The sequence below is a fragment of the Nannobrachium achirus genome, assembly GCF_963921795.1.
Source record: "Nannobrachium achirus genome assembly, chromosome: 17".
Classification (NCBI taxonomy): Eukaryota; Metazoa; Chordata; class Actinopteri; order Myctophiformes; family Myctophidae; genus Nannobrachium; species Nannobrachium achirus.
Genome location: NC_137824.1, coordinates 57,486,155 through 57,498,654, shown reverse-complemented (window position 1 = coordinate 57,498,654; position 12,500 = coordinate 57,486,155). Strand labels below are relative to the sequence as shown.

The 12,500-nt window shown below is 45.6% G+C and overlaps 1 protein-coding gene across 1 annotated transcript in view; it reads right to left on the bottom strand.

Moving 5' to 3' along the window:
* Positions 1-12,500, bottom strand: part of slit3 (slit homolog 3) — a gene marked incomplete at both ends in the record, with an annotated part of 393,381 nt that overhangs the window by 32,288 nt on the left and 348,593 nt on the right. Inside the window, 2 exons of the mRNA XM_080746832.1 lie at positions 4,547-4,686; positions 11,821-11,918. Of these exons, the coding sequence (XP_080602958.1) occupies positions 4,547-4,686; positions 11,821-11,918 (238 nt within the window). The remainder of the gene's footprint in view (positions 1-4,546; positions 4,687-11,820; positions 11,919-12,500) is intronic.

The window sequence follows — 12,500 nt, the reverse complement described above, 5'->3', positions numbered from 1 at the left end:
GGGGTCAAATCAAATACTGTATAACCACCTGCCTCCCCATCTCTCTCTTTCCATCTTTCTTTCAACTATTTCCTCCCCTCTAATTCAGGCCCTGTTCAGACCTCGCCTCCCTCTGCACACAGGGGAAAGCGTGGCCCTTTGGCCCTTATAGCGGCGGACAGGTGGCTGGTTTGAATTCCCCAGACGTGCGGGGAAAAACTGTGTGGCTGAAGTGAATGGAGCAGTGCTCTCTCTCTCTCTCCCCTCTCTGTGGAAGTGACCTTGTGCTTGACACGTAATGCCAACGCTGCTCTTTGGAGACACTACACAGTGGCAGAATGCGGTAGGGCTGTAGTTGTAGCAGACTGCTCCCTGGGCATGGGCGCACCGTGGATGTACTACAGAACAGCGCATAAAAAAGAAAAAATAACTAAAACGTAGCTTTGTCGACTTTCCCCCGATGAGATGGAATGCAAAAATCAAACCTCGGTTCGAAGTGAAGCGGTGAATCTTTATTCTATGTGTTCTAGAGCTATGAAATCTGTGTTCTAGATCTATACATTTTGTGTTCTAGATCTATACTTTCTATGTGTTTTAGTTCTATATTTTCTATGAATTCTGAATGAATGAATGATTTTGTCTGGAGGGCCAAATTGTCATGTGAAGCTTGACCAATCTTCGATTCTGCATGCACGGGACATGTACGGGACAGACATTCTCACTCCTTGAGAATCTATGGGAATCCTCAAAAAAACTGATACGGGACAGACAAAGCCACTCCTTGGAAGCGTCTTTCACCGCTTCAAAAAATACACAAACTGAAACCCCGCGTTTTTTCTCCCAGCCCATCTACCTTCTTTGTTCTCCAGCAGAAAATAGAACATTGTATGTCTACCAAAAGCTATCACGGTGCGCTGGAAGTAGGGTGCTTTTGGGGCTGCAGCCACCCCTGGTGGCGGCGAGGAGAACCTTTTTGTTGTTGGTAGGAACCATATAATAAGTGGGTGTGTGATGCAAGACAGCTGTTGTTGGTTGCACACTCTAGACTTTGTGTATGACGCCAGGGCAGGGAGTGAACTTTCTCCCAAAATGGTAAGACATGCATTATATTAGCCTATTAATTATCGTTTATTGCTTCAGCCGCGAGTGACAGCGGCTTCTTCAAACGGCCCGGCCCGTCCCACGTCCCCATGGAGGGGGGCCGCAGGTGAAATGTTAACCTGCCGACGATACAGAGCGCTAGCTGGGAGGTAGCACCTAAACCAAACCTCAACCCTAACCTCAGTAAAACTAACGCGGGTGAAAATCTAACATGCCGCTGGTGAAAATCGAACCCTCCGTAATGCTCCGGTCCCACTGGACGGGACCGGCCACGAGAAGATCTAGGCTCCGGCTCCGGTCTGCCACGGGTGCCGCGGGACTAGCCGGGGCCGACAAAAGAACTCTGCCTTTCTGCCGCTGCGCTTGCCGTGTGCGTGTGTGTCTTCCACACACAGCTCCCCCAGGCAGATGCACACATAGACATCAAAGGGGGATTGAACCCCTGCCCTTTTACCTATCTGTAAGAAGTGCCTGTGATTATGCTTAGTATAGTGTGGCATCAAGTACCGAAAATAGCCGACCTCCAAGCTCACAACGCGTCGCACCTTGGAGATCTGCTATTTTCAATAATTTCACCAAAAGTCCCTTTGAGAAATTTCAGCCCCTGCCTTTCTAACATTCTCTGCAGGTCCCTGGCGCCTACCATCACCCGATGTTTCTCTGTTCAATTCCGAAACAGGGTATGGATCAGGACGTTCTCCAAAATGTCCCGGGCAGATCTCCAGATGGCAAACAAACTTTCGTCGATTTCTCGCCCTGCAGGGCCAGCGAGTGCTGCCGTGTTACGTAAAAGGAAGGCATCCGGTTCAGCGGTTCAAACAGAAACAGGTCGGTATGCGTTAGCCTGGTTAATACACCAGACTGCACAACACCACCCCCTGTTGGTAGTGGTGGTGTTGTGTAGTCTGGCCCTTCACATTAAATAAGCTTTTTCCACCAGCCCTCAGAGAGGGCGAGCCAATCAGGGCTGTAGGCTTGGGGCACGTGGTGGGTGGTGGCCTGGTTCAAAACCATTCAGCCAATCAGGCGAGTCTGTGTGTATTAAAACACATTCCCCCCTCCACTCTTATTACAGACATCAAACAGATTGTAGTCTTTGATGCTTTCAGTGACTAACGAGCTATTGACACTTGTATGGCTCAATCTACAGCAGCTCACAAGCCCTTTGAAGTTCAGAGGGAGCAATTAAGAGCAAGTCAACTTAACATTTTTTTAAACCACCCCTGCCCGCCCCCCCAGAAGTGGAATGTCTGCCCGAAATCTCAGACTCTCTTCCCAAAACGAAGTGTGTGATAGAGTCTGACGCTTGCAGTCAGGCTAGGTATGCGTCACTTCGGGGCTGAATAAGCCCCAAAAAGTGTAAATGTTAAGGTTTGAGCCGTCTAAAGTTAGCCACGGCACACCAGGAAACGCTGTGACGTGCGGGGGATTCATATTAACCTCGCTGGTCATTTCGTGGTGACGCTGTCGGTTTGCTGAGCTCGGAGAAAATGGAACGCGGAGTGTGGCGGATCACTGGTGCAGTCCTGGCCTTTCAGCCCTGTGTGTGTGTGTGTGTGTGTGCGTGCGTGCGTGCGTGCGTGCGTGCGTGCGTGTGTGTGCGTGCGTACGTGTGTGTGTGTGCGTGCGTGCGTGCGTGTGCACTGCAGCAGCAGCTGTTGCAGTCCCACCCTCCGAGCCCTCAGTGACAGTGTAACATTATGACTCGCTCCGCTGAGGGGTGTACAGGTTCACTGGCAAAGGAGGTGTGTGTGTGAGTGTGTGTGTGTGTGTGTGTGTGTGTGTGTGTGTGTGTGTGTGTGTGTGTGTGTGTGTGTGTGTGTGTGTGTGTGTGTGTGTGTGTGTGTGTGTGTGTGTGTGTGCACGCTCACGTGCACGTGCCGCTGTACGTGGTGGGATGGCTGGCAGTGTGAAGGACCCCTCTCTATGCCAGTGGCACAGTAATGACATGGTTGGAGAGAGTGTGTTCTTGTGTGTGTGTGTGTGTGTGTGTGTGTGTGTGTGTGTGTGTGTGTGTGTGTGTGTGTGTGTGTGTGTGTGTGTGTGTGTGTGTGTGTGTGTGTGTGTGTGTGTGTGTGTGTGTGTGTGCGCGGATTGACTCGGTTCCAGTGTCAAAGGGGACCAGCTGTGAGGGAGTGTGTGTGTGTACCGTATGCGTGTACACATACACACACACACACACACACACACACACACACACACACACACACACACACACACACACACACACACACACACACACACACACACACACACACACACACACACACACACACACACACACACACACACACACACACACATAATGTCTCTTCTCCTTAGAGGTCACTGCTTGCTGCTCTCCAGTCTGTCAGGCAGAAGTTGAAAAAGCTTCCAGTCAGCAAGTTTGGCTTCAACTTGCTGGACTGAAACCAAGTCTCTCTCTCTCCCTCTCTGTTTCAATGTCTCTCTGTCTCTCTCTCTCTTCCCTTTCTCTCTCTCCAGGGACGTGCAGAGAATGTTAGAGAGGCAGGGGCTGACATTTCTAAAAGGGCCTTTTGGTGAAACTATTGTGAGCTTGGAGGTCGGCTATTTCCGGTGCTTGATACCACACGGGGCAGCATAGCTCAAGGGTTAGAGAAACCGTTATTAGAGCACGAAGGGTTCCCGAATGGTTCCCAGTTAATGTCGAAGAGTCCTTGAGCAAGACTCTGAACCCCTAATTGCTCCCGGTGAGCAGGTTGGTGCCTTGCATGGTTTCCTCCGCCACCGGTGTATGAATGGGTTAATGTAATGCACAATTTATGTAAAGCGCCTTGGATAAAAGCGCTATATAAATGCACCATTTACCATTTTAACCATAATCAAGTGAATACTGAAGATGTGGCATAACGGCATGGATTTCTACACAGAGAGGGCAATTCTTTCAACATAAGATGCTGCATTCAAGTTCAGGAGAGTTTGGACAAGGCAATTCTCTTGAATGCTGCCTTCACGTATGGCATGGAAAGAGGGGGCATTTGCATTGTTTTCATCATAGTAAAAACTGCATTCTCTCCCTCCCTCCCTCCCATTTGTTCTCCCCCACCCTCCTCTCTCTCTGCTACAGTGTGTGTGTTACCTGTGTGTAGGGCTGTCAAAATTATTACATAATCGTCTAATCGCCATTATTTGATATAATCGCAACTATTTTTCATAATCGTCATAATCGTTTCCATGTTGACAAATGTTCAAATATAAAAAAAAAAGAACATTGATAATGGAAATAGCAGATCTACAAGCTCACGACGCGTTGTGAGCTTGTAGATCGGCTATTTCCACTATCAATGTTCTTTTTTAAGTATAAAGTTGTCAAATATGTCAGTAATGTCTTTGTATATTTAGGTTACGTGTCATATCTACCATGTGCAACTTCAAAGCGTACAAGCCAAACAGAAATGTAATTGTCAATGACAAAAACACAATTAAATCCTGGTGACAGCCTTACCGGTGTAGTTGGGCGGGCAGACGCAGGTGTAGTTGTTGACCCCGTCCACGCAGGTGGAGTTGTTCTCGCAGTCGTTGTCCTCGCAGTCGTCGGGGTCCGTTTCACACCGCTGGCCCTCGAAGCCCGGGGGACACACGCAGCTACACACACACACACACACACACACACACACGCACATGCACACACACGCACATGCACACACACGCACACGTTTGAAAAACAGAAATTGTATGCATTAGATAACGGTGACCTAAGACCAAGTCTATTTCGTTTGATGCCAACCGTTGTCATGATGGTCCCACCCTGCCAGGAGTCCCGGAGGCAATTATCAAACCCTCCTCTCCTCTCCTCTCCTCTGTGTGTCTCCTCCAACGCTGCCCCCCACCCCCAGTTCCCATCACCCCTTGCTCTCTTCGCCTGCCCCCCCACCCCGTCTCTCTGTCTCTCTCTTTCTCCCCAGAGAGTGTGTGTGTGTGTGTGTGTGTGTGTGTGTGCAGGGGTGTCGCACCACATTCTGGGCCCTGGGTACAAGTATTCTACTGCGGGCCCCCCCATGAATGTTCTTCATATTTTGTGCTTTAACTATTGAAAAACAGCAGATATACAAGCTCGAGTGCCGCGCTGCGAGCTTGTAGATCTGCTGTTTTTGAAAAATTGTGAAAAAAAAAAGTCTTTGAATATTTCAAATCCTTCAAAGGTTTTTTTGGAAAAATCTATGTTTCTATGTCAGTGGTGCTCAAACTTTTTCATTTTAAGGATCCCCAAAATGATATGTATTTGGCCACGGATCCCCATCTCAAAGTATTTAGTTCCAGGGACCCCCCAGACGCAAAATTTGAGTTACAAATGTTTGCTTAAAAAATACATATATTCAAAGATTTGCACACATTTTCACGACTTTTCAAAAATAGCAGATCTACAAGCTCGCAGCGCTGCGCTGTGAGCTTGTAGATCTGCTATTTTTCAATAGCTAAAGTATAAAATAATTAAGGCCCCTCCACCTTGAGCCCTAGTAACTCAGTCCCACTCACCCTCCCCCCTGTGACGCCCCTGTGTGTGTGTGCACACACTTGCACGCACACATGCACGTATGCACGCACGCACGCACACACCCAGATAAGTGCTTTGAAGCACTGAGTTTGATAAATATGTCTTCGGTGCTGACGCACTTGGCTCATCCAATCTCTCTCTCTCTCTCTCTCCCTGTGGCTCTAATCTAACTCTGTTTGTTTCTATTCTATTCCATACAAAACATTTCCATGCCGAGGACCCCCAAATAGCCACATAGCCTGCTGGGTGCGGCCATGAGCCCAGGGGTTTAAGGCGCATACCGTCATAGAGGCTCTACTAACGAGGAGATGTGAGCTTGTCGATCTGCTATTGTCATAAATGTTTGAAAATATTTCGAAAATGACATGAGCAAAAGTTTAAAGTGGTCAAAACAGCCAATAATCTTATGATACTGGTAAGACGCCTCAGGGCGGAATGCGACCTCACCCTAAAGGGAGAGGTCACGCCAATTCTTGGCCATCTGGCCAGTGATGTATATCGGACCAGTTACCCATATATGGAGACCCCTGCATGATAGTCAACAATGTGATGTCAGAACATGTGGCCCTTTAATTCACAAATAAAAAACGGTATATAGTCCAGCTTAAGTTAAGTAAACCAGTAACACACACGCACACGCACACGCACACGCACACACACACACACACACACGCGCACACACACACACACACACACACACACACACACACACACTGCGTCGCCTCACTCAGCCCCCGCCAAGCGGGGCGAGGTGTGACTGACAAGAGTGACAGACGGACAGGAAATCCAAGGGCGTGGGCCGTGGGGTGGCCGCCGCACCGGGCGTCCAGTGACAAATGACCTGCCGTCGTCACCAGTGGGCGTGAGCAGGGAGACATTATAGCCAGCTAGTGAGATAAGTGCTATCCTGAGACAGACGGAGGGGAAAGAGAGAAACATGCAGAGGGGAGAGAGAGAATAATGTCGTCGCTGTGGCCCAGAAACCTCCATATTCTAATGTTTTGTGTTGTATTTCAGTGGTTAACCCTTTCTTGTTTTTGAGCGGTGGTCACAACGCTCCTATACGTGGCCGTGTGTGTGGGTATGTCTGTCTGTCTGCGTGTCTGTCTGTCTGTCAGTCTGTATGTAGCCTACAGTACCTTTTTTGACCACACATGTTAAGGGAGGGGCGCTGTTGTTCAGGCCAGACCAGACCAGACCAGAGACACACACGCACACACACACACACACACACACACACACACACACACACACACACACACACACACACACACACACAATGGATGGATACCAGTGGCGGCCTGAGTGACATGCATTTTATTATTAATATTTTGTTTAATATTGTTTTAATATTTTTTATTATATATATATACAGGTATATATATATTTGTTTTGCTGTTGCGCAGCCTCCACGACCACCGCTCAGTTCACACAGGTGTGATTTTTTTATTTTCTTTTACTAGTTGTTTTTATCGCTCTGACCTTTGGACACTGCACTATTAGGTCGTGTTAGTAGTTTTTTTTTTGTATTTCTGCTTGTGTTTGACATGATGTACAGTAGAGATACTTGTTGCACTAACTAGCATTGACTGTTATGGTCACTTTGATTTGGGCACTGTATTATATCGATAGTCGTGCTTTAAGACACTTTATGTATATATATATTATTCGTTCCCTTTCCTGTTGTACCTTGCTCTTACTGTACTTATTGTACTCTGTACTCTGTTCTTGTTTTTTTCTTTTAATCTTTTTCATATTTCTCTGTAACTTTGTAAATAACCTTATACTGCTGTGCTGCCTCTGGGCAACTAATTTTCCCCCTTGGGATAATAAAGGTATTTATCTATCTATCTGGTTCTCAACCTTTTCAGGCCAACACGTCTACACGGAGACAAGCTGTGACATTTCACATGGTAAACTGCGACCTTCGGTCGCAATAATAACATCCAAATATATTTGATATTTGGGCCAATTTTTCATACCAATATCTGAGGAATGTGAACAGCCCTGCAAGCCGATGGTTATTGTTTTCACATTTACATCTCTGCCTATAATGATATGCTCACAAGGTTGAACGCTTAATGTTCTCCTGATGGGATTGTTGACGTTGATTGAACGCTGATTGAAAGCAGAGTGTAAGTACGCTGGCGGCCAACAAGACCATACGACAACAAAGACAAGCTATTGTGTCAACCTTCAAAATGTGCGTCGCTTTAAGCAATGTAAATACGAAATACATCTAAACGGCAGTGGAAACGAAAAGCAGAAACACAAGCGGAAAAAAGGTACAGTACTAAAGTAAAATATTTAGTTATTTTTTTACTGTCTTCAGTATTTAAAAATGTCAATACTTTTACTTCTACCCCACTACATCTAAGAGGAAAAACATATTGTACTTTTATTCCACTACAATTAGGCTATATGAAAACATTAGTTACTTGTTACTTTGTAGATTTTGATTATTATTACAGTACAAACCATACCGGTACATTACCCAGTTTAGCCTACATTTAGGCTACGGAGATGTGGCGTACGCCATGGATTTCTACACAGTGAGGGCAATTCTTTCAACATAAGATGATGCATTCAAGTTCAGGAGAGTTTGGACAAGGCAATTCTCTTGAACGCTGCCTTCAGGTATGGCATGCAAAGGAGGGCATTTGCATTTCTTTCACCATAGTGAAAACTGCATTCATGGTCTGGAGAGGGCACTTTTTACAGATGGATAAAAGGGCAGGGGCTCAAGCCCCCTTTCATGTCTATGTGTGCACATGCCTGCGCACGAGGGACGGTGGCGAAATGCTGTCGCTCTCGAAAGACACACGCTGGCTGCTGGGTCAAAGGTCAGTGTTCCACCAATCAATGATCCCCAGGTGTGACATTTTGAACAGCAGAGCTTGACAAATTGGTCCGCGTTCCACAACTCACCGGAACCCACTTTAATTGGACTTATTGGAATACCAACGGCTGATTATACTTTCATGTTAAAAAATGTCAAAGGGGAACTCTCTCTCTCTCTCTCTCTCTCTCTCTCTCTCTCTGTCTTACTAGTTCCCTTCCTCTAGCTTTCATTATCCCAGTGAAAAGTCTTTGAATATCTTTTTGAAAAACCTATGTTTCTATGTCAGTGGTGCTCAAACCTTTTCATGTCAAGGATCCCCAGAATGATGTGTATTTTAGCCGCGGACGCCCATCTCAAAATATTTAGTTCCAGGGACCACTCAGAAGCGAATTTTTAGTTACAAATGTTCGCTTAAAAAATATATATATTCAAAGATTTGCACACATTTTCACGACTTTTCAAAAATAGCAGATATACAAGCTCGAGTGCCGCGCTGTGAGCTTGTGTATCTGCTATTTGTCAATAGTTAAAGCATAAAATAATGAAGGCCCTGGTAACTCAGTACCACTTCCCCCCCTTGTGACGGCACTGCCCGTTCCCTTCACTTTATTTATTCTCTTTTTCTTCCAAAAAATCATAAAAATCCTCTATTGTTTCTTTTTCTCCCCTCACTATTTTGCTTATTTCACTTTCAGCAGCTACTTCTTTCTTCTTCTTCCTCTCTCTCTCTCTCTCTCTCTATCTCTCTCTCTCTCTCTCTCTCTCTCTCTCTCTCTCTCTCTCTCTCTCTCTCTCTCTCTCTCTTGCTCAAAGGGTACTAGTATGTACCCGTGTTGGTATTAACATTAAGAGAAGGTCCCTAAAGGGCAGAGGCAGAGCCACTGATAGAATTAGCATGCAGCAGCCAAAGGCACATTGTGTCTTTTCAAAGGCCAGGGGCCTTATTAAGAGGCTCAGAGAGAGAGAGAGAGAGAGAGAGAGAGAGGGCATCTGCTAAAGGTATTTATGACAATTGCTTCAATCATAATGGTCATACATCAAAAGTCAAAGACAACGGGCACTGGGAAAAAAACTGCAGAACACACAGGACGCACGCACGCACGCGCACGCACGCACGCACGCACGCACACACGCACGCACGCACGCACGCACGCGCGCTCACATACAAATGGACGCAAACGTCACAGAAGGAAAATCCATTATGGGGATGGCATTAGGAGTTACTGTATCTTGGACAATGGCTCATCCAGTTAAACCAGGGCTGTTCAGTCTAATCACGTTGTCTAGATGTCTGAGCTTCCTTTTTCTGCCTGTATAAATGAGACTCCAGGGTCAGGCTGTAAAATGTCTCTCTGCTAAAGAGACAACACAGGGCTGTAAGGAGGAGTACTGGAGTTGAACCCAAGACCCAAACACATTAAGAAAAAAGCCTAGCCGGCAGACGCTCATGTCATGATGACTCAGCCATAACCATAAAAGAAGTTAGCAATAAAGCTAGGCCAAAATATGAATTGTGTTGTCTAACCTCAAAGTGTTGTCAGGCACAAACAAATCAGCCAGCTCCATATGGGCACAAAAGGGGGCATGCGGACATATACTGGTGACATCAGGGATCTCCATATATGGGCACATCAGTCGGATGTGCGGTGCAACGTAAGTGTGAAGGTTGCGTAGCAGGCCAAACATTTCTTTTTCTTTTTTTTTTTTTTAAGGTTTGTTTTGGGCTTTTATGCCTTTATTGGATAGAGAATTGGGGAGTGACGCAAAGGTCGTCCGGATCGGGAATCGAACCGGCGACGCCACCAGGCATCAATACCTATGTGGTATGCGCTTGGACCAGTAGGCCAGCGCCCCCCCTCACCACCCCACCCCAGATGATCTGCTTAATGTGCAACACTGTTTTCTCACTCAACAGTTTCATATAGAGGGTAACTGCACATTTCTAAAGTATCATTTTAAGGACTTTAATTAATACCTCTAAAATGACAAATTAAACATTGGCCAAATTGTCAAATATTAGAGGCAGAAATTTTTAAAATAGTCGATGGCGTTGTGAGCATGTAGATCTGCTATTTTCACAATAGAACCGTGTTATACAAAATGTAATGCTTCAACTCTTAGTCCTCGTCCACACCCAGTTCAAATATGATTATTTTGGGGGTTGCGGCCTGATATTAGAGAAATGAAGCTTCAGCGTTAGTTTATGCAGGACATGGGAGTCAAGTCGCAGCTCAGCTGTAGTCAGATGTCAGTCAGCTCTGTTCTCATACCTCATTAACATATCTGCTGGTCATTATGTCACATGACTGCCATACTCCAATCAAAGCTCTCAATCAGTAGGGAAGGCTCCTTTAAATACGGCTCGCTTTATCTACCAATGCTTGGTTTCCGAAGCTTCGGAATCATTTGCTGCTTGCTGCCTCCTCCTCCACCCCAGCCTCCACCTTTGCACGATCAGTCTGGCTAAGCTCAAATACTTGTGATTGTCTGATTAAGTTACATGTCAATGTGGTTAAGCTCAAATACTGTGATTTTGACTAAGTTACATTATTCTGCTATTGTATCCGTATGGGGGGTATTGCTTTGCGTTCCCTGATTTTGCTTAGCATGCTCAGAAAAGCTTGCACATAATTGCAGGGAGCATCTCCTATCGCGGAGCACTTCAAACGCCAAGATTAACTGTATTCCATTTATGCTATAAATGATCAAATCTGCTTGTTGTGTATTCCATTTTGCAATAAATGGTTAACCCATTTAGGCCTGAACACATTATGACGCAATATTTTATGCTTTAAATATAAAAAAATAGCAGATATACAAGCTCACAGCGTGGCACCGAGTGCCGCGCTGCAAGCTTGTAGATCTGCTATTTTTTTTTAATCGTGAAAATTAGAATTTTGACCCGATTCTATAAGTGTCTTTTGAATCCTTCTAAGGTTTTTTGAAAAACCTATGTTTCTATGTCAGCAATCTGGCCAGCCATCGTCAAAGAAAAGGTCCTTTTCACATAACTGGAGCTCAGTTAGTCTGTTCTTGAGAGACTACTATGTCAGTGGTGCTCAAACCTTTTCATGTGAAGGACCCCCAAAATGATATTTATTTGGCCACGGACCCCCATTTCAAAATGTCTAGTTCCAGGGACCACCCAGAAGCAAAGTTTGAGTTACAAACGTTCGCTTTGAAAATACATATATTCAAAGATTTGGACACATTTTCACGACGTTTTCAAAAATAGCAGATCTACAAGCTCGCGGCGCGGCACTCGGTGCCGCGCTGTGAGCTTGTATATCTGCTATTTTTCACTGGTTAAAGCATTCAATAATTCTAGGCCTAAATGGGTTAAATGACTTGACGTGAATGTTCCCGACTAAACAGTGTTTACCTGAAGTGGTCCTGGTGTCCTGGCTGCGTGTGGCAGGTCCCTCCATTGGAGCAGGGGAAACTGATACAGGCGTTAACAGCTATCTCACAGTTCTGACCCTGCAGCAAGAGACAAGAGAGGAGAGAAGAGAAGAGAAGAGGAAAGCAATTAAAAGTAAGGCCCTCAATGCAATCTGCTTCCCCCATCTGTAAGACAAAGAAGACTCCATTATTCATAACAAGGCTATGCCCTCCTCCGGTATAGATGAATTACACACTGTAATACCAGAGATTGCATGAAAACCTGTGGGCTAAAACACGTGGGGACATTGCAGCACCTCAGGGAAAGGAAAGGGTAATTGTTGCTGGTTAACCTTCCTGAGTAGCAGACCTTGACTTATGAGTCATCATAAGAAAATACTATTCCTCGACAAAAAAAAAAAAATAGGCTAAAGGAAAGAAGGAGAAGCTTTAGTTGCACTGATTTTAGAATGTCCTTACATCATGGGTCTTCAACAGGGGTCTGGGACCACTAGGGGGTCCTCAGAGTTACTAAAGGGGGTCCTCCAAATCTTTGAGTGATAGAAAAATGTTTCCTCCTCTTTCATATTAACCACTTGAACCCTAGTGTTCCATATTCTGAGAACTTTAGCCAAAAATAGCAGATCTACAAGCTCACAACGCCTGGCGCTGCGAGGCGTT